Source organism: Physella acuta, unplaced genomic scaffold (genome assembly GCF_028476545.2).
Source record: "Physella acuta isolate Inbredline_101_S28 unplaced genomic scaffold, ASM2847654v3 ptg000053l, whole genome shotgun sequence".
Lineage (NCBI taxonomy): Eukaryota > Metazoa > Mollusca > Gastropoda > Physidae > Physella > Physella acuta.
The window spans coordinates 286,026-313,759 of NW_026731573.1; the positions used below are offsets into that span (position 1 = coordinate 286,026).

At 32.9% G+C, this 27,734-nt stretch overlaps 1 protein-coding gene across 1 annotated transcript; it reads left to right on the top strand.

The window, feature by feature from the left end:
* LOC131946735 (uncharacterized) lies at positions 1–27,477 on the top strand. Its single transcript, XM_059307671.1, has 15 exons — positions 1–18; positions 6,677–6,834; positions 7,009–7,126; positions 12,655–12,742; positions 13,150–13,238; positions 15,132–15,227; positions 15,623–15,761; positions 17,375–17,525; positions 21,610–21,653; positions 21,884–22,120; positions 22,823–22,915; positions 23,947–24,108; positions 25,481–25,681; positions 25,799–25,861; positions 27,339–27,477. The coding sequence occupies exons 2-15, from the start codon at positions 6,690–6,692 to the stop codon at positions 27,396–27,398; spliced, it is 1,686 nt and encodes a 561-aa protein (XP_059163654.1). The 5' UTR covers positions 1–18; positions 6,677–6,689; the 3' UTR covers positions 27,399–27,477.
* Positions 27,478–27,734: the final 257 nt, after the last annotated feature.

Genomic DNA, 27,734 nt, shown 5'->3' on the forward strand with positions numbered 1-27,734 from the left:
CAGGCGCTTCAAATTTCGGTAGGTTCCTGCCTTGGGGCAATAGAATACAGGGTCGGTGCCGGTTAGCCAACAAGTTCACGAAGAGGGGGTCAAAACTGACCTTGACTGACAGGCGCTTATATGAGCTATATTACGGAAAAAACTTTTTCCGACCGACCCCCCCCCCCCCCCCCCTTGATATTTTGTGAGGTTGTAGAAAGACGCCTAGGGATGTCAGAAAAAACTCGCCACATCCGGGAAAAATCTAGAAATGGGTCAAAACTGACTAGTTGTATTTCCCTATATAATCTTTGTATTTTATGTGAAAAACAGAGGGTAATTTCAACAAAGATTTTAGGTTACTTACCCTCTGTACATCAGACTAATTTTTGGCATGCACCTAGGTAAATGGTAATGCCATAGGGAAAAACTGTCGGTTTGACTCAAAGCCCTCGCTGAGGGCTAAAAAATGACCGTAAGTGAAATTCTCCCTATTTGAGCTATATATTGAAAAAAACTTTTGCAAAACACCCCCCCCCCCCCCCCCCCCCGGTGATATTTTGTGAGGTGGTACCTAGGGGTGTCAGATTAAAACTCGCCATATCCTGGAAAATCTAGTAATGGGTCAAAACTGACCAGCCGTATTTCCCTGTATAATCTTTGTATTTATGTGAAAAACACAAATTTTAGGGTACTTAACCTCTGTAAATATGCTATTTTTTTGCATGCCCATCTATGGATGACTAGGCCGTATGGAAAAAAACTGTTGGTTTGACTCAAAGTCCTCTTAGAGGGCTAAAAAATGACCTAGAGTGTAATTCTCCTTATATGAGATATATATATAAATAAATTGACGAACAATCCCCCTAATATTTTGTGAGGTCGTAGACTGACCCTGGAGGGTAACAGTAACAAGAAAACTTTCTTCCCATCAGAAAAACCTCTTAGGGTCGTTAGATTTGTTATATGCTGTATTTTCTTATATAAACAATTGTTTGCGAAAAAGTAAACAAAGACTACGTCATTTGGTCTATGTTCAGGGGATGTAACTTTTTAAAAATAATTTTAAGATAATTTTTATACTATTTTAAAGAAAAAACAAAAATCACAAAGTATAGCATTCGTTTAAATAGATATTTTGTTATAAATAAAGTTATGAATTGTAATGAAATTCTAAAAACTATTGCGAAGGTAAATTAAATATAATATTTGCTTTATACTATTAAGGAAGCCTTTGCAGCTCTAATAACCTTGCGGGTAATAAGTTTGCAAATATTCCATCAAGGTTTCCATGACATGAAACTACTCAGACTTCTTAAACTTAGGCCCTAAGTACTCCACATAACAGCCAATCACTAATTAATTGATCATTCAATTCTCAAAAGTTTTTTGAAAACCTAAGCGAAGCTAGGCAGGCAGTATGCCTAGTATTGTGATATATTTGTGTCAGATATAATAGATAACTGAATAATCAACCAAAATCAATGGCTAAATATTAATTTATATATCAATATAGGCCAGAAATCAACCTTAAACAGCTGTGGTTGCGAGCAAGATTTGTTATATAAACAGCGGCTTTATGTAAATTAGAGTGGTATCCCCTGAATCTCTACCTATAATTTTACCAAAAAACTTAAACAAGATGGCTGCTAAAGTAAATGAGCTTGGTTGCATCTGATAAATTTAAAAACAGCGCTAGTCCTTGTTTATTACTTAAAAGTTTTAATACAATTGTTTAAAAAAAGGTACATGAATGAATCTTTGAAACATTTTTGTAACTTTCAAAGCATAAATCCTCCTTAATATGTGAAATAGTTATTACTAAAATTTAATTAGTCTCCTTTTTTCACATTACTAGTCTCGGGCGATTTTATGTACCTAAAATGATAGATTACCCAATACAGTATATAGGCCAGATATTACCTTTAAACAGCAGTGTTTGCAAGTAAGATTTGCTATACACTATATAAACAGCTGCCGCCTTTTAATTAGAGTGGTTTCCCCTGAATCTCTAACTATAATTTTGCCAAAAAAATCTTTTTAATATTATAAGGTGGCTGCTAAATTAAGTAATTAAGTTATTGCATCTGATGAAAACATCGCTAGTCTTAATTTATTACTGAAAAGGTATAATACAGACTTAATACGATTGTTTAAAAACAGGTACACAAATGAATCTTTGAAATTTTTTTGTAACTTTCAAAACATAAATCCTCCTAAATATGTGAAATAAGTGCTAAAATTTAGTCAGCTTTCAGCTTTCTTACTTCCTTGTATATAAAGTATAGAGAAAGTATTGTAATCATGCAAAGAATCAAAATCAAGATTTTCATAAACCTCGACATTTTACATCTTCCTGAGTTGGAAAAACATAGTTTTGCAGTTTTGTCGTATGTCAGTGTTTGTGTGTCTGTAAACATGATAACTTGAGTACCATTACAGCTAGGTTGATGAAATTTCATATATAAGTATTGTATCGAATTTGTAGTTCTACCTTTCAGCTATTTCCAATAACCGGAAGTGAGACTTAATCTACTTTTAGTTTTTTAAAAGCCTATAACTTGAGTACTGTTTCAAATAGATAAACAAAATTTCACATATATTAGTAAAAGATCTAATTTTCTGCCTTCTGTCAAATTTTGAGTAATTTCTGTCGACTGGAAGTAGTAATTTACGCTATTTCTGATTTCTCAAAAAACGAAATGAATTTATAAAGCACTAATAATATTCCGCACTATTATACACATATTGTTTGCTATTCACTTGGTGCGCTATTCTTTTTTTTTCTATGAGATTCTATTCTGTTTTAAAAAGTTTAAATAATTAAACATCGATAAAAATCATGTCTATATCCTGAGTTGCCATCCCCTGTAGTCTTATATAAGAATATTCGAGAAAGTTTAGGGAAGATCACTCCCGGTTTATTCAAAATACTAATCTCGCCTAATTTTATGTAGTTTAAACAAAAGATTATGGTTTTAGTTAGCCTACTAAAACTATAGGCCTAAAAAAACACTTGAATCTGGGATTCTAGATCTTCTTGGTAATGATCTATCACAGACTATCAGGTACGTAAAATTTGGCAGAGGCTAGTAATGTGGAAAAAAGGTGACTCAATATTATGGCTTTAATACAAGTTAGTAGCCTATATTGTGATATATTATTGTCTATTTTTAAAATAAAATATAGAAAACCAAAAGCAGTGACTACTAAATAATGAATATATCAAATTAGGCTAGAAATTAACTTCAAATAGATGTGTTTGCGAGCTAGATTTGCTATATTAACAGCGGCCATCTGTTAATGGACTATTATTTCACGTGATCAGGATTTTTACCATCAGCTTCCCTGCTCTGCAGATTAAGGCTTACAGTGAATGAATCTGTTAGGTAGACCTACTGCTTTTATTTATGGGTACTCAAACGTATCTTTTCATTAGTCCCCCATTTAAAACCCAGGACTAGAAGTAATAAGAAAAAAAATTGTTGCCATAAATATCTGACTAGATTGTATTTAATGTTGTTGTCCACTCACAACAGTTTTGTGAATGGATTTTGCATTTCAACTAGATCTAGATCATTTAAATCTAAATTACATTCAACAATTAAAACACTTAGCCAATATATCTGGAACCGCTTTGTCAGGAGCCTATATGTCCTGAAACTATGTGTCGGGAGCCCATTTGTCGGGTGCCTATATGTTGAGAGTCAATATGACGGAAGCCAATAAGTCAGGCCCTTTTGACTGGGTTATTTTGACTGGGTCGTTTTGTCGGGGTCATATTAATTGACAAATTGGTCCCGATTTGTCCTGGGCCGTTTTGACAGTGCACCACAGGTGCATTATGTAAATGCAGTGTTGTTGTAGCTGGGGTGCAGCATATTCTTCACTAATGTATGTAAATCATTTGTTAAACTGTTCCATCACATTTTTCAGCGACTTGCTTTATAATCTGCCTTGTAATCTCTATACAAAATTCATGCCAAAATGGCCCAACCTGTTTATAAAAATCGTTGTGATGACTATAAAACTATATCATTAAACAACATTTTGTAATAAGACGTGTATGTATCACATGCCGATAAAGATGTTGATGCCATGCTTGACTTGTTTGCTTTTGTATGACAGAGAAAACGGCATTTCTTGGGGCAGATATTTATGAAAATGTGGGTGGATTCCACTCACAACGTACAATGAAGGTAAAAAATAATTCAAGAAACTATTTTGAACCAAATGAGGTTTTTGTAAAATAGTTTTAAACAGAAAAATGACATAAACATTTTAAAATTGCTAAAATCAAACAGATTTAAAGCCTGAAGTGTTTTGTTGTCAAACATGCATTTAAAATGCTTTGTCTACAGCAATTTTTCTGTACCATCATCACTGCCCATCACACCTGCAGGGATATGGGCCACCAACCAAAGATCTTCAGAGTCCTCTGTCCTGTGCCATTTTCTCTAGGGTACACCTCACTGCATGCCTTGGCGGTCTGTGCAGAGTGTACCATATCCAACTCCATCTTCTTTTTCTAATTTTTTCTTCAACGGCAAGATCCTGAATATTCGTCTGAGGCAGCCTTTTCATAAAAGTCTGGACTTTATCAATGATAGTATTTTAAATTTAAATGCTGTTTTGAAGCTTTTATCGAGGAATTTTTCTAATATACAGCACTAATTCTCAAAAGTCATTGTATGTGCTGGTCCAAAACAGAACAAATTATTACAAACAGTATTTTTCATTTCACACTACTCATAGTTAACCCAGCTTTTTTAACTAAAACATAAGAAAACCTTTCATACAAAGGACACATATTTTATTAATCCTGTTAAAATCCAGGAAATTCTAGGTACTTAAGATCTGCTTCATCTACGTTATAAAAGTATCAGTAATTATTTTCAGGAGGGAAAAATTAATGCTTAGCTAACTCATCTTTAGAGTATTTTACTGAGATGCTAGTAATATGTTACTGCAGACGTCTTGTTTGTTGTAGCTTCTACCCAGACGTTCCTGCTGTATGAACGCCTTGTATATGTTAATCACCATCTAATAATCTATGTATCAAGGATTAGTTATTCATAAAGACAAACCCACTGACAAACTTACTTTCAATTATATATATATATATATGCTAGCGTACCCATCCCCGCGCGTTGCCGCGGAAATAGAAGAAAGTCTGTCGAAATATATAAGAAGGGTTTCATCAATGCATTACCAATCATATTCTTAGACGCCTGACTTTGTTTTCTTAAACCGAGTTATTTAAATATAAACAATGCCTGCGCTTGAATCATAAATATCGGGACACAGGCTTACCTACACTCACAGAAATAATGAGGTAACACACTTCGCAGACCGCCCATGTGTCCGGGACATAGAGGGGCGCTCTCAGGAGAGCCCCCCCCCCCCCCCCCCCCCATTACACTTCCGCATAGGCGCCTGGCTCCTTAAAACTAACATAGGCACCATAGGATAACCCAGAGCGCCAAATCCTGAAACAAAGATGCAGATTGCATCATTCGTTAAAGTTACACAAATCAACAGGATTCTTTATTAACATATAGAAAAAATTTATTTGACGTGTTATAAACATCAGTGTGAATGATGCGATTTGTTAGTATTACTAATGATGTATTATTAGAAGCTCAATCTTAATTTCTGATTGGATCATCTAAAAATAGATGCTAATTGTATCATTTGTAAAGTGACAAAATTGGGTTTTTTTACGTATAAAAGGAAACAACCCAGTTAATAATCTAACCTTGGTTAATTTTTCTGTTACAGGGCCCTCAGCGGCCCATGTGAGCCTTTCGGGGCATAAACTGAATTATTTGTTCGCAGCCTAATCGCACCCTACCAGGCCGCCGCCGTACACGCCTGATTTAATTTAGTGAGTGACGGTAGCGCCCCATCTTTTCCATTGTCTATCCCACTGTTTAGAATGAACGTAGTCACCATAGCACTCATGGGAAAGACCAGAACGACAAACGCACCCCCCCTCCCTGATACCTTTTATAGCACTCAGATAAACCATGTTGAACCGCATCCGACATTTTTTAATACATCATATATAGAAAAAATCGTAACCTCCTGGGGCGTCGCCCTTTCAAAATTAAAAAAAAATGTTTTTATAGAAGTCTCACCTGGAGTGTTCTAATCAACTCCCCAAAGTTTCATGGCAATCGGATGGTGTCGAACCGCAATCAACTTTTATTTTAATATACTGCATATAGAGAAAAATCGCACCCTCCCGGGGCGACTCCCTTGCAAAATTAAGAAAGATGTTTTACTGAAACCTTACCTGGAGTGTTCTAATCAACTCCACAGTGTTTGATGGCGACCAGATGAACTGTGTGAAACCGCAATCAACTTTTATTTTTACATACCGTATTTTGAGAAAATTTCTGCAGAAACCTCACTAGGAGTATTCTCAACAACTTCCCAAAGTTTCATGGCGATCGGATGAAAGTTGTCATACCACAATCGACTTTTATTTTTATATACTGTATATAGAGAAAAATCGCACCCTCCCATTCAATCCATGAGAAAAGGTGCCACCCCTGGTTAGCAGTCCACTGTATTTCTAGTAGCAGCCCACTTCAGTTCAGAAGAGAGAAAAGAAATATCAAAAACAAATCTGACAGTTTAATTTACTTTGTATTATATGATTAAACTAAAATGCTTTTTATAATTTTGTTAGGAACAACACAAGAATGTCTGCTGTGCTTGATACTCCATTTGTGTGGGGTAGCAAAAGGTTAAAAAGTAAAAAGACTGATGTTTGGGCCCATAACTTTGACATTGCATTGCATGCAGCTGAAAAATCTCTGCTTACTTTATCCAGTCTAGTGGAAACAGGCAAGTGTTTTAGTACAAGTGTTTGATCTCAACCATATACAAATTCTACAATAAAACATTTTTAGAATAAAAATGAATATTTCAGTAAACTAAATATGAAGATTTAATGAGCTATAGTGATCAGATTGTTTTACACTTTTTGATTAATTTAAAATATACATTCTTTGGATGCAGAAGAAAATGCTACAGCACCCAACACAAATCCAGATGATAATCCAGAAACAGATGCTTCACTGAAAGCTGTAACGCAGACAGCAGTTCATAATTGTTTAGCTCTAATTACAATTATCAGGTGAACAATTGATAGCTTTTACAATATGTATGAAACCCTGGCATTCTGTAAAATACCTAGGCAATGTATAGTCCCTTTCATTATAAGGCAAGGTTATGCAATATCTGCATTGTTCTATTCCTAGGCATTACTAGGTATTATAAAGAAATAATAAAACCCTTTCGTATGTTACTTTGGGCTCACACAATATGTTAAGAAGATTTCATAAGTGCTTTAATAATAATAATAGTGCATTTTTTAATGTGTTATTTAAATGTAAACAATGCCAGCAATATATTTCTTGGATCTTAGTTAATATTGCGCCCAGACACCCCAGGGTATTAATCATCCTCCGTAATAGTGAGTTAGAACTCACCCCTGTGACCTTAGGCCCCTAGTGCTCACTGGGGAGCCCCAGGGCGCCTAATCACACCCTGCCGAGATGTCAGGGACGTGCCTTATTCAATTTTGTGAACGTTTACAACAGGCCATCGTATCCTTAGTATATCGCACTCTTTAAAATGAACGTAGGTGTCAAAGTGCTCACAAGGAAAACCCCGCACCCAATCGCAAGTTGCTGGAAGAAGCAAATTATTTGATTTAGTGACTGATTATAATAGCCTATCCAATCCATAGTGGATTGCACTCTGGAAATAATAGGGGCCATAGTGCCCAAGTGGGAGCCCTGTGCACCAAATTATAGCCTGCTGGAGTGTCGCCCCTCTAAAATAAATGTTTTTTCTCAGAAACCTTCCTGGGAGCATTCTTAACTTCCTAAAGTTTCATTTTTATATATATAGATGGTAAGAACTGCTCAGGCCATGTGTGAAATGTCCAGATTGGAAAAGTCTTAGGTAATAGTACTAATAGACAGTCAAAAAATGAATGCTTAAATACATAAAACACAATATCTTTACTGTTGACTTTATTGGAATCAGAAGCTTCATTACTAATTATATCTTGAAGCACTAAAGGCTAGAATAGCATTTTCTTTTTTACTGTACCCGGCTGCTGTGAAGCAACTTATTTTTTTGTCATCATTTTATTAACTCACTGTGTCCCTAATGTCTGCGCCATTAAAATGAATGTAGAAGCCATGGTGCTCATGGGAGAGGCATAGCGCAGGGGTCAGCACATTTGAATTAAAAATGCAGCTCTCCAGTTCCAAGCACAAATCTATATATATAATTCTCTTCTTCGAGCCGTTAGAAAACAAGCTGCAAGCTACCCCCCCCCCCACCCCCTCACACGGTCTGGTGAGTTGTGGTTCACGCTGTTTAGATTTTACAATCATAGAGACGGGTTTGGTGACGGCTATTAGGGGCAGATACTTTAGTTTGAAACGATTTTAAACTTAGAGGAGGTAACTAAGAGGAGGCTGCTTTCACGTGGGGGGGGGGGGGGGAAGGGGTGTTTAGTGTTTATAAGGAAATATTTTCAGTGGCAGCATTGGTACTGTCGAATTCACAAATTATAAATTACTGAAACGTAGAAAATAAAACAACTTAATAGCGGCGTATGATAAGCAGCGGGTCGGCTCGTAATAATTATTTTATTTCATTTTCAAAACTCATAACAAATGTTATACTGTAAGAGAGAAACTCCTGCAAACAAGATAAAAACACTAAGTAGAGCGTATACAGATAGCTGACAGCTGCTTGGGCACCAAGCATAAAAACTGCTGTGGTCAGCCTCGTGGCAATGGTTCCATGCTTTCCACTACCGATGTTCACACTTTGTATTCAAATATCTTTCAATAGTGAATGTTATTTTATTCAGAATGCATTTCTTTATATATCAGCATTCATAAATTTGACCCGAGTGACGTTGTTTTTTAGTTATTAGCTTCTCAATTGGCTAGGGATAGCGCCATAGCTATATTTTTTTTTTTTTTTTTTTATACTAGCAGAGATAGCTAAAATACTTTCATATGTTTTGTGAGAAATAAATATTATTTCATACTTAGGGGACTAAACCTATTTATTTTGAATTTATTCACCTAATCATATACCAAATATTGAAAAAAAAATGTTGGTGGCTCTTTAATCATCCTCAATTTTTTAATTGGCATTCAACGGCGGAAGCTAGTTAGCGATTGGTCGTTTCACTTAGCTAGTAAACATTCCCTAAGTTTCAGCGCTTGCGATGTTTGATTTGGTTTAATTTTGTTTCTGTAAGCGTCTGTGTCAGTCTGTGAAATACTTACACTATTTTAACGTATATTCATTTCAATTAAATATACTATTAACAGTTTAGATTAATTTGTGTAAATTATCACAAGCAGTGAGAGGATTAAATTTGTTTGTCGATTATGGGTAGAACCAAACTCCTGCTAAAAATAGATACACACATCTAACTAAAGTCTAAAACAAGGCACATCTGAATGCAACTGATTGCAGCTACCTCTACTCAATCTAGCACTATTCAGACAAGCACTGATGCAATGTAAGACACAGTTTTCACAGACAGAAGAAAGCAATGCTACATCTAGTACTGATAATGCTGATTGTAAACCACAGCCATGCAGAATTATTGTTGGTGGTTATTTGCTTCTTGATTTTATCAATAAATTTCCTTGCCCAGAGTGTACTGTGATATAGTGGCTAATATTGATGAGAAAAAGTTTGCTTCAAGCTTGGTGTAGCAGTTGTAAACATGTTGTAAACAGTAAGCATACAACTGCAAAAGAATCCAGAACAAGGCAATTCACAAAAAACAAAGACATCATTTTAGCATCATTGGCTTTAGACATGGGACCTCACAACATATGCTGCTGTTTCTGCGATAGCAGAATTCAATTTTGGGCCCATGCATGCTATGGCACTGCTGTCAATAGAAGGAAACCATAGTCGAAGAATAAGTGGAGGACGCCAAAAAAGACGCCTTTACAACAGCCTGACTTCAGCTTAGGTAAAAGCAAAGAGTGCCAAAAAAAAAAATAGGAAACTAGCAGCTGAACAAGCTCTGAATGAATTAATTCAGCAGCACCATACTTCTGGCTATGAATGTGGTCAATTTTAGTGACATACAGCGGGAAATGTTCATTTTGTGCAGCTTTTTGTTGGTTGCTTTTTTTGCGTTTTTCTCAATTTGATGTTTTTTTGTACCATTGTTAAAATAACTTTGTTAATATTTATGAGAACTGAACTAAATTTCCTCCAGTTACGCTATATATATGCTCAAATAAAACTGATAAAACAATTTTGGAAAAAAATTTTTATCATTGTTGAAATAGTGAAAAAAATTGACGAAATAATGAAAATTTTACAGTGATGTATGGAAAAAAAGTAAAAAAAAAATGATCTTCATTTTTGAAAATGTACTCTATCAGAAGTCTTAAACACATGTCTCCATCTTATATTAAGTTTTCACAAAATTTGTACAAAGTTGAGTTATTCCCATTTAAAAATCGGCAATAAAATCCAATATGGCCACCATCACCATGGCAAAAAAAAATTTAAGATATTTTTATGCTTAACCCTTTGAGTTATAACTATTAGCCAAATATATCTTTAGACTCAGAAATAAGGAGGTTTGTACTCATCACCTGCCTATGCCCTTAAAAACTGGAAAATTTTATAAATTGCAACTCTTCCGTTTCGAAAGGTTGCCGACCCACTGGAGTGATCAATCCCACAATGTTTCTTCTTGGCTTATGATTGCACCTCCTGATGCCAATGACACCAGTGCAAGCAACGAAGGGTGTTCTACCTCAGCCTTTCCCATTTTTTTTTACTTTCTCGTATATAAGAAGTATAGAGAAAGTATTGTAATCATGCAAAAAAAAAAAAATTGAGATTTTTGCAAATCTTGATGTTTTTCACCTCAAAAGATTAAAAACCTAACTATATCGTGATGTGCCATCTCCCGTAGTGTTATATAAAAATATTCAAGAAAGTTTAGGGGAGATCACTCCCGGTTTTATTATCTGATGCGTATGCATCTGTTGTTGATACAACGTTAGTTAAGATTATTAGGTCATTTATCTAAAAATACATCATTGGTAAGAATTGCATAACTAGTGTCCTTGAATTTCTTTTGATCTGAGATTGCAGCAATCTGCTTGACAGTTAAGGTAGTATGTACATATTATATGTTTGTGTATATACATATATAGATTTATGTTTATATATATATATACATACATGTAATTATATGTACATAAGTGTATAACTATATAAAACAAATATAAAAAAACCTTTATAGCAACAAGCTTTTAAAATCACTGAAAATAAGAAAATAAAAATAATTTACATGAGAGACCAAAGCTTTTTTAAAGAAAGCAAATAAGTTATATTTTTTTCAGTGCATTTAAAAGCTTGTTGCTATTAACCCCTTAATGCCTAAATTATGTTCCAAGTGTGTAAAAAATTATTTGTGCTCATTTTCTCTTATCATGCTGACACTGAATTTTTGCGGATGATGCAACTAGCATCTATTTTTAAACTATCCAATCAGAGCTAACAAATTGCATCAGCCACACTGATGTTTATAACACGTCAAATATTCATTTTTCTACATGTTAAAGAAAAAATCCGGTTGATTTGTGTCACTGAATGATTGACAAAATTTGCATCATTGTTTTTGGATGCTATTTGGCGTTCTGGGTTATTCTGTGAGCACTAAGGCACCTATGTTAGTTGTAGCCAGGGGCCGTACGCAGGGCCTCTGCATTCGTGTAATCAGGGGCTCCCGAGAGCACCACTCTACGTCCCTCACACATGGGCAGTCACAGAAGTGTGTTCTACTTCATTATTTTGGTGAGTGATTGACGTAAGGTTTTCATGCGGTAGTGTTGGTATTGTAGGTAAACCCATGTCCCTATATTTATGATCCAAGCGTAGGCATTGTTTACATTTAAATAACTCAGTTTTAGAAAACAAGGTCACGCGTCTTAGAACATAGGATTGGTAATGCATTGATGAAACCCTTCTTATATATTTCATAAGACTTTCTTATATCCCCGCAGCAAGGCGCGGGGACGGGTACGCTAGTTGAATATAGTAATCTATTGAGTGATTTGATTTTGTTATCCCCCCTTAGTTTCAAAACCATTTAAATTACTTTTTAATGACTAATTAAACAACTAATTAAATTAAAAAATTGTCATATCCTGCTTCTGTAAGTACTTGTTACTAATTACTAGTTGGGTTTTTTTTTTACACTTTACTTAAAGTATAGAAGTATATAAAGTATATAAAATGTTTCCACCCCTGTAGCTCCACAGACCGTAGAGGGCTTAGTCTGCTGCACCACTTTGTCAGATGTCTTTCAAAACCATTTAAATTAATTTTTAATGACTAATTAAATAACTAATTAAATTAAAAAATTGATAGACTTTTATTGTCATTAAAATGGAATGTATCTGGAAAGTTTGAATGAAATCGCTGCATTAAAAGTGGGTCAAAATTGACAAGATCTGCCACAAACAAATAAGTAGACGTTGCGAACGACTTAAAAGCTTGTAAAAATGAAATCCATAATTTAAAAAAAACACTAAGACCTTTCCTATTTATATTTAGTGCTGATTAACACTCTTTATATTTTAGGCAACCATCTCATGGCATAATCAAGCTGCCTGTTGGGTCAGTTTTCAATCTAATTTCTCGTGGGCTTAAATTGTCATATCCTGCTTCTGTAAGTACTTGTTACTAATTACTAGTTGGGTTTTTTTTTACACTTTACTTAAAGTGTTATTATAAAATGTTTCCACCCCTGTAGCTCCACAGACTGTAGAGGGCTTAGTCTGCTGCACCACTTTGTCAGATGTTTTTTTTTTCTACTTCTGGACTGCAGTAGGACTGTATCCACATCATAAATTCATTTTTGCATTGTCTTGCCTTACTTTACTCTTTTCCCTTTGTGTTTTGCTAATTTGCCACTTTCACCCTCTGTTGTTTGGCATTGTTTTTAGATGACCTAACCATCCCTGTCTTCTTTTTTTTTTAATATGAAAATCTCTAAGTAGCCTAAAATCTTCATAATAATTCACACATCTTTTTAATATGTTACTGTTTATTGCTACTTTTTTTCCATTGTTTCAGAAAACTTTGCCTTTTTGCTGTGTTTTATCAGAAGCCCTACCTGCAATATACCAAGCAATGCTTCATCTAGTTAACCAACTGATTATTTGGTAATATGAGAAGAAAATTCTAAATATGAATTTTTAAAAATATTTGCATGAATTTTAATTTGCAATAGATTGAGAATAATATAAACAAGTATCTGAAGAGAAAATGTTTTTTGCACTCCATTTTTGCATCTTATAGTATTACAAAGATGGAACTACTGCTACCACCAGCTATTTATTGAAACAATCATTTATCGTAAGGGGTGTAATACATACAATTCAGTAGAATATTCAGCAGATATTTTTGCATTAGCTGCATCTCATTTAATTAACACATAGCATTGTCATTCCTAGTATCACTAATGTGATCCATGTCATAGAAACCTTTTCTGTAAGGTTATGCATGATGACAGTTGGTCTCTAGGTATTGAAATGAAACACTCCAAAGATCCTCTGGATTCTTAAAAGTTTTAAGCTGTTACCTTGCAATATGTAAAACCAGTATTAAAAAACTAGATAACTTATAGATTGAAAACTCTTACCCAGGAGTGCATGTATGTAATTTTAAGGGTCACCATTTTGAAACATGTCCTTTAAGTCAGAATTTGTGTTTTCTACAACCTGAAAATTAGAAGAAAACATGGTTTCTTGCAATCCTATATCTTGGCATCACTAACTTGACCTTAATGTGCTTTGGGTTGTTTTGTTTTATTTTTTAAAATGAACCTCTTTTAACAGATTCATAGCTACTGACAAAAATAATTCCAAGAAATCATTTGAAATAACAATGTCATTCACAGATAGACACACATATTCTAAAGCATGATTTTAAATCACTTCTCCACAACATCCAATATCTTCATCAGTGACTTACTCAGTGTTTAATCGAATTAATGTGAAAGGGTTCCATAACTAATGAAACAAAGACAAAATATTTAAGGACAAGATACCACAGACAAAATACCTTTACCTGTAGTAATTAGAAAGATATGAGTAGTGAACATTTTTAATTGAATGTTAAATGTGTTAAATTTTAATATTAAACCAAATTTTTTAAATGGCAACTTATTTTAAAAATTGAAAAAATAAATTGGTAATGAGAAGTGAAATTTTAAGAAAAGGGATTTGATCATCTGCTTCTGTATACTTTTTTTTATTGCCACAGCTAGTTAATCACAATTAGTACTGCTTTGTTTTCATACACACTACACATAACTTGGCATTGCAATGACTGCTGTCATTTCAAAGATCTCTGTCCATACCATTTTCTCACCTGGCACCAGGTGTAACCCATCTTTTCAGTTTCAAGGTCCCATTGCCAGGTGTTTTTTGTCAACATCTTTTGTGCTAACCTTGTGGGTTCCACCTCAATACCTGCCTGATGATATTGATCACTAATCAAATAATCACTAGCATCTGGTGTGGTCATGTCGGTAAAGTAAGTGGTTGCTAAACCAAAAAGTCCCAGAGGAGGCTTGATAGCTGGGGAAAGAAACCCATCTAGGAGAGGAAACTCCAACTAGTGCTTTCCAGTTCTTGAATAGACAATGGGTATGGAATTAAATTCTAAAACAAAAGCTGGCTAAAATAGCAGTCACCCAACTGCCTATATGCTGACATGTAATACTTGTGTTGGAGGAAATCCCTTCCTACATTACAATTAAGAACAAAAAAGAAAAGAATCACTAATTTATGTTTAGCTATCGTAAAAAGTCAAAGGTTTTTTTTCTTTTTATTTGATTGTTTGATGTTATGTTGTTCCTAAGGAGCGGTTTTTTTCTCACTTAGAACCTTTCTCCCATTTCAAAGGGGGCACCTCATTTTTTTCTTTTGAGATCCTTTGTCTTCTACATGTTTTGTCTGAGATCGTGTGTCTAGTCATCATGACAAGATATGGAACCCAAACAAGCAGAAATGCTAGACTAACTCTGTTCTTCTATATTTTTTTACAAACAGTTGTGGCACCCATCTGCTCCCTCAAGTTCCTTTAATAACAGACCTTTGTTTACAAGTATTAATCAATACAACTTACATGAAGACTAAAATTAAAAAGTAAGGACATTTTTTAAATTTATTAGTCAAATGTAGGAAAGTGACGTTCCTAATGTATTAATATTGTATGGTTATTTAAAAATGTAAAAGACAATTTTTCAATTGTTACTATGGTTGAACAATCTTTAGTTAACTAAATTTGTGATGTTTTTTTTTTTAATTTTTTAACCTGAGAAATGATAATTGACTGAGATGAATCAGATCATAATTGTTTTCATGGATCAATAGCATGCTTTTGTCCCTTACATTTCCTGAGTTCATTACATTTGAATTCATAACCTATCTCGTAAACCTGTGGAGATAAGAAAGTGAGTGAAACAGATTCACTTTGTGACAAAAGAAGAGGGAATTTTGTTTTTAAGTATATTATCAATTTATTTATTACTATTTTTCAGCATCATTAGAACAAGTACCTACAATGTTCTTAAACTGTTGATTGAAATGTTTGGCTGGGGACAGTTTTTGATAAACCAGTATAATTTTCTTTATAATCAATTGATTTTGGACATCAAATTCGTAGACACATTGGAAAAGGTATTGTTATTTTGCACTGTTTATTTTATGGTAACCTGTTAAAAACAATGAATACTTTTGTTTTTGGAAAACCATGAGGCTGTTGAGAGATTAATTTAAAAGTGGAATAATCTTCCCAATGTATGTCTACATCTTTGTGTCCCTTTTTCAATAGTGTAATACTGAGAAACATTCTTAATTTATCTTTTACCAGTGAAAGACTTGTTTTCATGAATAGCCGAGAAACTAATAGCTAGACACCCTTCACCAATAAAAATAAATTCATATTAAAATATTAATTTATTTTATTGTGTCACAACAATTATTTTATACATAAACAGCTCAAAACTATTGTTATACAAAAGGACACTTCAGTTATTAAATTTTATATTGTTAAAAATAGTGGAAGTATCTGCAAAAGAACTTTAAATAAATACTGACACATGCACTTTTTTGTTAAAATTAAATCTCAAAATTAAAAAAAAACAATTTTTCCAAAACATGAAGTAAATGAATAATATATTTTAGTTGTATTAAAAAACTTTACAAAGCATTAATTTAACAAGTGACTCTGTAGTAAGTGTCTAGCATCAAAAAGTTAACAAAACTATAAGATCTTCTTTTATAAACCTACTAGGGTGCCCGTCCTTTGCTGTGGGTTTAGAAGAAAGTCACAAAATATTTTAGGGGTTTCATCAATGCATTACCAATCCTATATTTTTAGAATTATTTGAATGTAAACAATGCTATATTTTTTTGGATCATACTTCAGGGTACGTGTTTACCTCCACTACTGCCTAGCAGGCCCAAAACATGGTGAATGAAAGCATTGAGTATACGTTAATCACACTCCATACTAGTGAGTTAGAACACACTTTGGGAACCGAAGAGGGGCGCTCTTGGGAGCCCCTAGTTACACTACTCCAGGGGTGCCGGGTATGACCCTTGGCTCAGTTTGCAGTTGAAGTTTTAACGCTGAATACAGTAGTACCCCTTACCCGCTATGCAGGACGCCCGATTAATGGATACCAAGTGTTACAATAGCCGCTCTTGAACTGCGCGCCAAACTGTGTATTGACAAAAATAGCTGCCCATAAAAATTTATTTTCGCAGAAACCTTCTCAGGAGTATTCTCATCAACTCACTAAAGTTTAATGGCACTCTGATGAACAGTTTCGAACAGCATCCGACTTTTATTTTTTATATACCATATATAAAGAGAATCGCCCCCTCCCGGGGTGCCTCCCCTTGTGAAATTAAAAAAGATTTTTTTTTTCAGAAACCTCACCTAGAGTATTCTAATCAACTTTTCAATGTTTAATAGCGATCAGATAAACAGTGTCAAACCGCAATCAAGTTTTGTTTTTATATATTGTAAATAGAGAATAATCTAATCCTATTCTGTGCCACCCCTTCGAAATTTTTTCAAATATACCTTTCCAGGAGGTATTCTCAACAACTTCCCAAAGTTTCATGGTGATTGGATGAAAGGTTCAGTAATGCATAAAAGACAGACAGACAAATAAACACACATACATTGCTTTATATATAATAGATATGGCACCAAAACCTTTGTTTCATTTCAAAAGTTACCACTAGTTTTCATCATCTACATCTAATGATTTTTTTTTTAGGAAGAGAAACAGATCAGTGCAAACTTTGAAAATAAGAAATCTACTACTAATTCTTACAGCAACTTATTAAATATTAATCAGAAGGAGATAGAAAATAGTATAAAAGACCATAGTCTTTCTGAATTAAAGTCAACCGTTGCTGCACTGGAAGGTATTGTTTTTACAAGTTTTTATTTTATTTGCTTCCTCTGTTTTATTCATGCAACTCTATTGTAAATACACATTTTAAAAGTAAGGCTTAGTGAAAAAAAAATTGCATAAAACAAGTTTTAATCCTTTTTATGTAATGTACCAAATGGGAGAAAATAAATGGTTTTCTTTAATTTTATAATAATACACTACTTTTTAATTTACTGTAAGTAAAGAACCGCACCCGCGGAAAAGGAAAAATACGTTAAAAAACTTGAACTCTTAGGAATTGAAGATCCTTATACTGTTATTGACAGTTTTGTGGATAATATAAATGTGTGGCCGAAATTTCTAAATAAAAATACTGTTAGTAATACTGTTTGCGTTTAGAGTTTAAGTAGACGAATCTGATCAAATGCAGTAATATATTATAGGTTATCTAGATCTGGTTAATGTAGATTCTAGATTCTCTGTTAAGTACAAGATTTAGAAGCAATAGATTTAGTACAACCACACTACTGTAGCAAACGTGAGACCACTTAACTCCTACAAAACCCACACTACAACGGCTAATATAATTCAAGTGTAATTACCACTGCTGTTCTTAGATCTCAGCCAATCAGTGTTTCTTCCAGACTTTTTTTGTCGGGGGGGGGGGGATGACACTGTTCAAACTCCCCCCCCAATAAAACCAAAGAGGAGTCAGTACCACTGCCCTCCCCTGAAAATTTCTCACCTTCGTGATACACAGCCGCCCCCCCCCCCCCCCCCCTTTTTTTTTTTTTTACCCTCAGGGCTCAGCAGGGAGAACAAAGGCGAAAGTCCCACTGCTCTCCCCTCATCATTTCTCACCTGGATGTCATGTTATGTTATTTATAGCACACATGGCTTATCAGGGGAAAGCATTAAGGCAGATTAGTTAGTACCGTCCCTTTTTACATCCAAGAATCTTAACTCTGGACAGCTACACACTAGTATACTAGCTACACACTAGGTGCCTACTGTAAACTACTAGACTGTAGGCCCTATGTAGACCTGCAATTGTATCAATTGTAGACTGGATCCATTATTATTCTAAACCATCTCACTTATAATGTTTCTAGCTTGATTTGTTTCTTTTATAAACAGTGGATTTAAAAAAAAAATAGCCTAATCAATAACCAAATAATAATAATGTGGTTATTTGTTGTTGGCTGGTATGATCTAGATTCTACTACTAGGCTACATAAACTTAGTAGACCAATTACTAGATATGCATTTGAATTTAATTAAACTCAGTCCAGTATCAGATACATATTGCTGTAAAAAGACAAAGTAGGTAGGCCCGAGGCCTTAGTAATTTATTAAGCCTTCTACTACAATAATATAAACTACATGCTTGTATAAACTTTTTAAAATTTAATTTAAGTAGCAGATTCTAGATCTAAGTCTAGTCAAACAATCTATATCAATTTCAGAAAATTTCGTTTGCTAAAAAAATGATTAGATTATAGAGCGAGATTTTAGATCTTAGAGACAATTAAATGCTTTATTAGGCCTATTATGACTACTTTTGATTTATTATGGGTGTATTTTGAATCAAATGTAGATCTAAATTTTGTAATTAAATTTAAGTAGGCCTAAATAAGTAGATTCTAGAATGTCTACCCAGCGGAGCCAGTCACCCTAAATCCAGAATCTATATCTGTGGTCCGAATTTTGTTTACGCCATGTTTAGAGCTAGATTCTAGATCTAGATATTAAAACACTATTATTAGGCCTACTATTAAATCTTATTATTCTTATTATTACTTTTGACTTTGTCTTTTACTATTAGTATTTGTGAATGTCGAGCATATTTGTCTTATTAACAGTTATCTTTTATAATTAAAATGATTATTATTTTACTGTCCTTACCTGAAACAAAGTATAGAGAACAGATTCGCATGTTATTTGTCGCTGCTTCGCTCACAGCACTGCGATAAATATTGGCTAAAAATTGACGGCATCTACGATCTGTTAACTGTCGATCTCTGTCATCTTGGTTTAATATGACCCTTGGCAGTCGAAATAAAGGAATCCCTTTAGATCTGCCACTTCGAGTATGACAACCTTTCACCGCACAGATCACCATTTTGAATGTAGATCTGTACACTGCGATGGCAGATGTTTAAATTCACGAACGGAGGTGACGTCATATGAAAGGACTCTATAATAATAAGCTTTTATTTAGTTCACAATATCTGTTTATTTGCTTGTTTATGACAAATCTTGTAACCTATTTCTAATTCAGTGATTTCATTCAAACTTACCAGAAATATTCTTTCGACACTGTTAGAATATCTATCTTTATTCTAATTAGACATCAGATAGTCACTAAAATTTAACTTTAAGATTACTAAATTCAATAATAAAAGTGGAGATTGCTTGATCAGCTAGCAGACGACAGTTTCTATTTGTTTCTTGCCAGAGAGTTGATCCAGCTTTCCAGTGATGACAGATAGAAAACTTTTAGTAGAGAGTTCGTAAGATTGGGAAAAATGATTCTTTTTTTAATTAATAGGGTCATAAAAATGGTATTTTAAACAGATTTTTTAACATTTTCTCATTAAAAAGTTATTATCTTAACCCTTTATTTACAGAATTAGGTTCTGAATGAAATTTTTACTTAAACAATGTGTCATCATTTTGCTTTTGGCGCAATTAAAGCATATGTCGAAGGAAATTTCGTTTCGTAAATTTTTAATGGCCCAAACATATATTGGTACTTATAAGTACCGTCAGGAATGTAGGACAATTTTTCCAAAAAAAATATATTTACAAAACAGGAACAAACTATACAATTTATTAACTACTAACATGACAATCATTATAACAATCATTTTTTGTAAGTTTCACACATAAATACAGCACAAAAGTATATTTTGAGTACAATTTTTCTGGATTTTCTATTGGAACACATTTTAGACCTCAAACACAGCAAAAGTTGTCGACATGTCATGCTACCTCATTCTTGTCTGTGGTCTTTCTGGTGTAGCAACGGTTGCTGGACTGAACATGCTTTTGCCAGAAGCTTCCAATGAGCCGCTTAAGTAAACAAAAGCCTAGTCATTCAGCACACAACTACTAGTAATACTAGTACAATTGTAGACTACTAGAATGTTATGACAAGTCTACACTACAGTGTAAAGTTCATTAATAGAAGTGAGCTCAATGTGTTTAGGATAGCCATAGTGACCTGCTGTTTTCTGTTTACTTATTAAAATTTACCTTATAGATCTATACTATATGCAGAAGTATGGACTATTACTAGTCTACAGGTATACATTACGTAAATGCTAGTTATTGTAGGCAAGACAGTTTATTGCAGTAAATATAACTAACAAATTACATCTCACAACTAGAACTAGGCTTTGGTATACAAATGAAGTATACTAAACCTTGTAAATGAGCCTGCAACTGCTACCTTTATTCTTATTCTTTTACTACTAGAAATGAACATGTAATTACAAATAATTAAATGCACATAAAATGCATATATCCTTAAGTAAAAAGTTTGTAGAAAAAAGGAATGAATGTGTATTTATTTCACATTAGTGTTTTTATTTCATTTTATATTAATTTTTAAAAATTAATTTTAGTTTTACTATGCAGTATTCTTCTGTAAAGGTTTTTTTTTTTGAGTATTTGAAATGAATACATTGGATTTTACATCGATTTACATGTGAACGATTTACAAGTAACCATTACTAGTTAGTTCTCTTTAAGTTTTTGATACATTTAAGAAGTTGATGGTATAGATTTAAGCAGGAAAATTCTCATCCCCTTTATAAGAGATGTAATGAAATTACTTTTTATTCTTTCCTACTCCCCCTTTTTTTGATTGACCAAAAAATTGCTACCACTTTTTCCGCAACCACGTTTTTTTAATGTACTTTAAATATTTTAAAAAGAATTATTTTAAACCTTTTGTTTTCCTGATACATTTTTATGTAATTTATAATATTTATAATGAAATTTTAAATTCAGAAATAATACCAACGTCTTCTATGATTTATCACATTTTTATTTGTTGACATCTGTTAATTAAATTGCTACAAGCGTAACCAGTATTTTTTAAATTCCAGTTTCCAGACTTGTTCTTGACAACGCAGATTTTATTCTTGCTGAGGTAAAAAAAAAAAATTCCCCGTAGACCTAAAGTCCCATCCCCTATACCCTCTTCATGTGAAGTTGATGTATCATTACTTTTGTTTAGTTTTTATAGTTTATCATGATTTTTTTTTTTTTTCAATTTTGATTTAGTCAGATTTAATGTCGTTTGTCATATTTATTGTGATTGAGGCATGCCAAATATTTGTTATTTATGTGAAAGTAACTTGAATTCTCTTTGTCATTTAGAATCTTGCACGATGCATATTAGATACAACATCAACATTACAAAGATCGGCTGCACCATCTTTTTCTCCGTATGCTCAACAACATTGTAGAAAACTTCTATATTCTACAGTTTTAGCATGTGCTACAATCAATTCGGTTCATGGTCAAAATAAAAAAGATGCTATTGCACATTACCGATTGATGAATAATGCACTTAATGTATTAAGTTGTGGGATGCATTTGGATACTTCATATGAGGTAAAAAGCTTGAAATAAAATAACTCTTTTTTATGGTTTTGAAAACTTGTATGATCACCTTAAAGATTTTGTTTGACTAAATTGGCTACTTAGATTAATCAACTACTTGGTTCATAACCTTGCACATTTTGAAAAGAAAATGTTGGCAATACTATCAAAATTGTATTTGCAAATAATCCATCAGTTAAATGAAGTTTGATTGCTTCAGAATTTACTCTGATGTAAATATCATCTTAAAGAAAAACCATTAAACATAACTCATAATTTTCATTTAAGTTTTTATTACTTTCTCTAACAAAGCAACATACCAATTTTGTGCTTAGTATAAGTAAGTGAGAAATCAGGGACAGTGATGTTGAAAGGTAGAGAATTGTCCGATAGCCCTAAGGTCTCACGTTCAAATCTCAGTTCAGATTTAGTGACTGTAGAACGCCCGAGTCAACCCAGCATCGATGGGTACCTGATTTACATTGGGGAAAGTAAAGGTGGCTGGATATAGTGCTGTCCACACTATTCTTTCATATGCAGAGGTCAAGAAATATGAACTCTACTTCATCTACCCATGGCATCACTAGGACCAAAAAGGAATTTTAATCTTTATCTGAAGTTTTTAAATATCTTTTATTTTGAGGGCTAACGTTATTTTATGATTTATTGTGCTATCGATCAGATAATGATTTATTATACATTATTATATTTCAGATTCAATTAACATGCAAAAAGGCTTTGAAAGTTTTGTTTTTGTCTTCACATATGAATAAACCAATTATTCAAAAAACTTTCATGAATGAAAAGGTAAGTTTTAAACAAAAACCAATGTAAAAAATTCTGTTACATGAAATAGATAAAATTACACAATATTTTAGTGCTATATTTAATTTTTATAAAAATGTTCAGTGATATACCTAGGCCAATAAATTATTTTGTCAAATCTACATGTGAAGAATATTCACAACAATAACAGGCTATGTCAAGGTGATCTAGTAATCATATATGCACCTCTTTAACTCAAACATAACCTACAAGAAAAATGTATAGCTGGCCTCATCCTGTTGTTGTTTAATTACAGTTAGAGGGAGAGTTAATTTTAACCCTACACTTTATTATTTTTTTAATATTACTAGTAAAAACTTATTCAGGATAAATCAATAACACAGAAATCAGAATTATAATTTTCTAAAACTTTTCGTCAAAGTTACAGTTCTGCTTTTAATGACTTGAATTTTTGGTGTAAAAATTAGTTATAACAATTTATAACATTGGTTATAAAAGTCACCTTTAGTTAGTGACTAATGAAGGCAATTCTATAACAGTGAGAAAACTTTACATTCATTACATTAAGCTTGGTTGGACCACTTTCTCTATCCCTTCAACTGTATTATTTCTCTAGTATATCATTTTTGGGAGACACTATTCAGCTATACATAAAAGGAGCGAGATAAGTCATGGAAAGTTTGCCTTAGTGCAAATGTAGTTACGTCTTACTTACTAGCAAGGGTAAATGACCAAAATACAATAACTCAATCACAGCTATATTATTTTTTTTTAAATACAATAAAGATGTATGAATAATAAAAATTTTGATTTATCTGTTACTCATTACAGCTCGCTGCCCCTTCCCTTACCCTGTAGTTCCGCCACTGTTAAGTCATAATTCCTTTGTCATTACATTGATGCAGGTTTTTTCTTTAAATAATTGTTTTTATAAATATCTAATTGGAAGTATATTTGTAAAATATAAGTGGGAGAAACTAAGATCCACCCTTTTGTAGCATAAGTATTTGTATTGTTAAATCAGTATTTTTTAAAAACTGTTCTTTTTTCAGAATAACGGAAATGATAACAGCCATGAAATAGATAATGCTGCTGACCTAATAGATAATGAAAATCAAGAACTTTCAAAACAAGTTTTAGAAGCAAAAGTTATTGTACAGAATCAGAACCATCAGATTATCCGCCTTAAACAGGAAATACAAGCATTAAAAACAGTAAGTAACAAAAACTATTGATTATACTAGAGTATACTTTAGTAATGAGAAAATCCATTTAAGTTAGGGAAAAATTAATTCATACCCCTTAGAAGAAAAATTTTTTTTTAGAACATTAGTCAAAAAAAGTTCAATCTTCCCTTTAATAATTTTTTTTTAGATAAACCATACTAAAGAATGACACAGCTATAAAATGAAATGTTTTCAAAACAATTAATATGAATGCAAAAGAAACAAAAATAATACAAACAGAAAACCATAACACATCAATCCTCAGTGTAAATACTTTTAACCGGCTTGCCAGATATGAAGTTACACTTTTCACAATTTTCGGCGGGCATAAATGAGATTAAGACATTTTTAGGCTCCAAAATGAGTAAGAGCATATTTTTGTGCCACTTGTTTTTGGTCTCATGATAATATACTTTGCAATGAAATAGGTTCAATTTCAAAATTAGGAAATGGTTTTAATAATTAACCCTTAAAGCATTCGCCACGTGGCCTTACGTGTTATAAGTTATGCAACATAACATATTTTTCAAATAGCCAAATAGGGGTGATCATGAGCTCCTTTTAATAGATTTGTATTAAACAATTAAAAAACAATTACTTCTCATATTTATTTTTTTTAAATACACACCAAAGAATGACAATGTATAAAAAATGTATTTAAAATTAATAATACAATACAAAAAGACATAAAAATAAACATAACACGGGAAACCATTACATATACAAAGCTTTGATGTTTCGTATTCTTTTGACCGACTATGGATACAGAAATATTATGGCAGAAATAAAATCAAACAGAGATTTTCATAAAAGACTAATGCACTAATACACGTGAGATGTAATTTGTGTTAATTTGAAAAAAAAAACAACAAAGATTTTCTTTTTCAAAACCCGATCAGGCCAGAAGTGAGTATCCTATGTTCGTAATTTGTGAATATATATATATATATATATATATATATATATATATATATATGGGGGGCCCTTTTTCTAGTTCCGTCACTGGGGGGGTATATTTGTTTTATTTCCTTGTTTTTAGTCATTACTAAACTTCCCGTTATCATTGTATTTTAATGACTTAATTATCCAGTTTGATTAAAAATCCAATATTCATTCCTTGTCTGCTGTATTAATAATGTAACTGGAACATTACAACAAAATCACTTCATTATCATTAGAATAGATGCCAGTCAAAATTGTAGTTTTGCTATTAACAAAATATCTTATTAAAACAGTTATTAAAAGTAGATACAGTGAGTATAGCCCTTAGTTTTGAAAAATAAAAGATTAAATTTCAAAGCTGACTTATGTAAAAACAAATCTTTATTTGCCTGTGATTCACCTTTGAAATAATAAACAGTTACAGGAAGAAGCATTACAACAAACAAGGCTTAATAATGACACGGCTCATCAACTTAATAATGACACGGCTCATCTACAAGTGAAAAGCTCACCGATTGTTGAAAATATTTGTGTTACAAAGCAAATATTTTCTCAGAATATACCCAAAAAGAGAAAAGATGATGTAAATGTGTTGAAGAAGGAAAATCCTACAAAAAAGGTATGCTAAAAATAAAATTTTAAAATAATAGTAATTTTATTTTAATTTGTTTCTTTTGCTATGACTAGACTATTGGTATTTTTAAAATTATATGAAAAAAAATTTTCTTTGTTTTAGTCACATAAAGAAAGCCTGGAAGTGGAAAATGAAATAATAAAGCCAACCAGTGGCGGTGGACAGGTATTTGATGATGAAATACTAAATCGCATCATCCTTTCTGCTTTTCTTTAATTATTTGTAATTCTTCTACAGTTTGTATTATAAGCAATGTAACTAAAGAAAAAAATAGTAGGTCACCAACTTCATATTCACATACTTGCCAGCTAAAAATTTTCAAACTTAATGTGAATATTGTGCTTAAATCTGTTAAACAAAACTAGATAAGTTACTTCTGCTAGTGTTAAGTTATTTAAAATCATAAATAATGACAATGATGAATTTATAAGATGTATAAAGCTTAAAGAAAAATATAGCCTACATTAAATTCTGATTATTTTCAAAGAAGTATGCAGTTCAAATCTGTAAGGGGTCATCCATTTATGACGTCCACACGGGGTGGGGGGAGGGGGGTTAAAAAATTGTGACTTTTGGTGACGTGTGTGTGGACATTCAATAGGGAATTATGTGGACTTGTGTGGTCCAAAATAAAATTGTGGACGTCATAAATGGATGACCCCTAAACGTTGTTACAATATTAATAAAATATTATTAATAGCCAGGCCTACGGATAGTTAATTTGATTCCATTATTGGTAAAAATATTATAATTGTTATTTTTAAATCTCGAAATGACGCCTAGAAACAAAAACGGCACATGTTTTTCATCTATGGGAATCAAATTCATAACATATCACTGAATATCAGTTGGAAAATATGTAGACTATTGTACCTCTCTATGTCTAAAAAGGTTTTAAGATTTACCAAGCCTATTTACTACAAGCCGCCCTGAGAACATCCAATACTGATGACTTTGTCATTCTGATTTTGTTTGATAGACAAATTATTAAACATTGTTAACTTATTAAATTTTAACGGGAACGTATCTTTTTAAAATCTATTTTTGTAGTAGAATTTCATGTAATAGAATGTAAACTGTTAATTAATATTATTACAATCATAACTGATTCTTTTATTAGTTTTGGATCCGTCTAACCTAAATCAATAACTTGTATAGTATAAAGGTTTTGTTGTCAAAACTTCAATGTATTTTAGTTTTTTTTTTTTTTTTTTGGGAGAATATTTATACTGTTGTCCTATAATGGAATCTTCTTTAAACAAGGTTACTGGTAGTTAACTAAATACACATGGCTGGCTAATATAGATGCTAACCCTGTCCCTAACCCCAACCCTGGTCCTACCATACGCTTAACCCTACTTTCTAACCATAAAATTAGTCGAGATTACAATATTACTAACAACCCAACACACCTATTTTATGGAAGAGTCTTTTATCGGACACCAGTATCTATAATCATCCCAGAGGCGTAGCGACCCTTTCAGGCGCCCAGAGGCAAACTTTCAATTTGGCGCCCCCCCCCCCCCCCCCGGGGCCGGCGCCCGGGACATATGTATCACCCCCCCCCCCTCGCTACGCCTCTTAATCATCCTTTTTTTAATATACTAACTAAAAATAAACAACAAATAAAAATATATTTCAGTCATCTGTGATTGAGGCAATGATCTTAGACTTCGTTGATGCAGAACCAGACATGTTTTGATGAAGGTCAAATTTTTTGGATATAAAACAAAATTGTTAGAAAGCTTTCAACCTCAGAAATAAACAAATTGAAAACATCACTTTGTATTCATTTTATTTAAATTTAAAAGGACAAAAATGTATTGAATTGTGTTGTAATTTCCAGTAAAATTAAAGCAGGGGTGATTTCCCCTAAGTCTAGGCCTAAACTTTGTCTCTGATCTCTTTTTAACATCACTACTGTACTCAAGAAGTAACCCTACCCAGAGGCGTCACAAGTTGGGGCTGCGGACTGCGCAAGGTGGCAAAATTTCGGGTGTGACACCATGGCGAAAAATTGCAAAATATATAGAAGAAG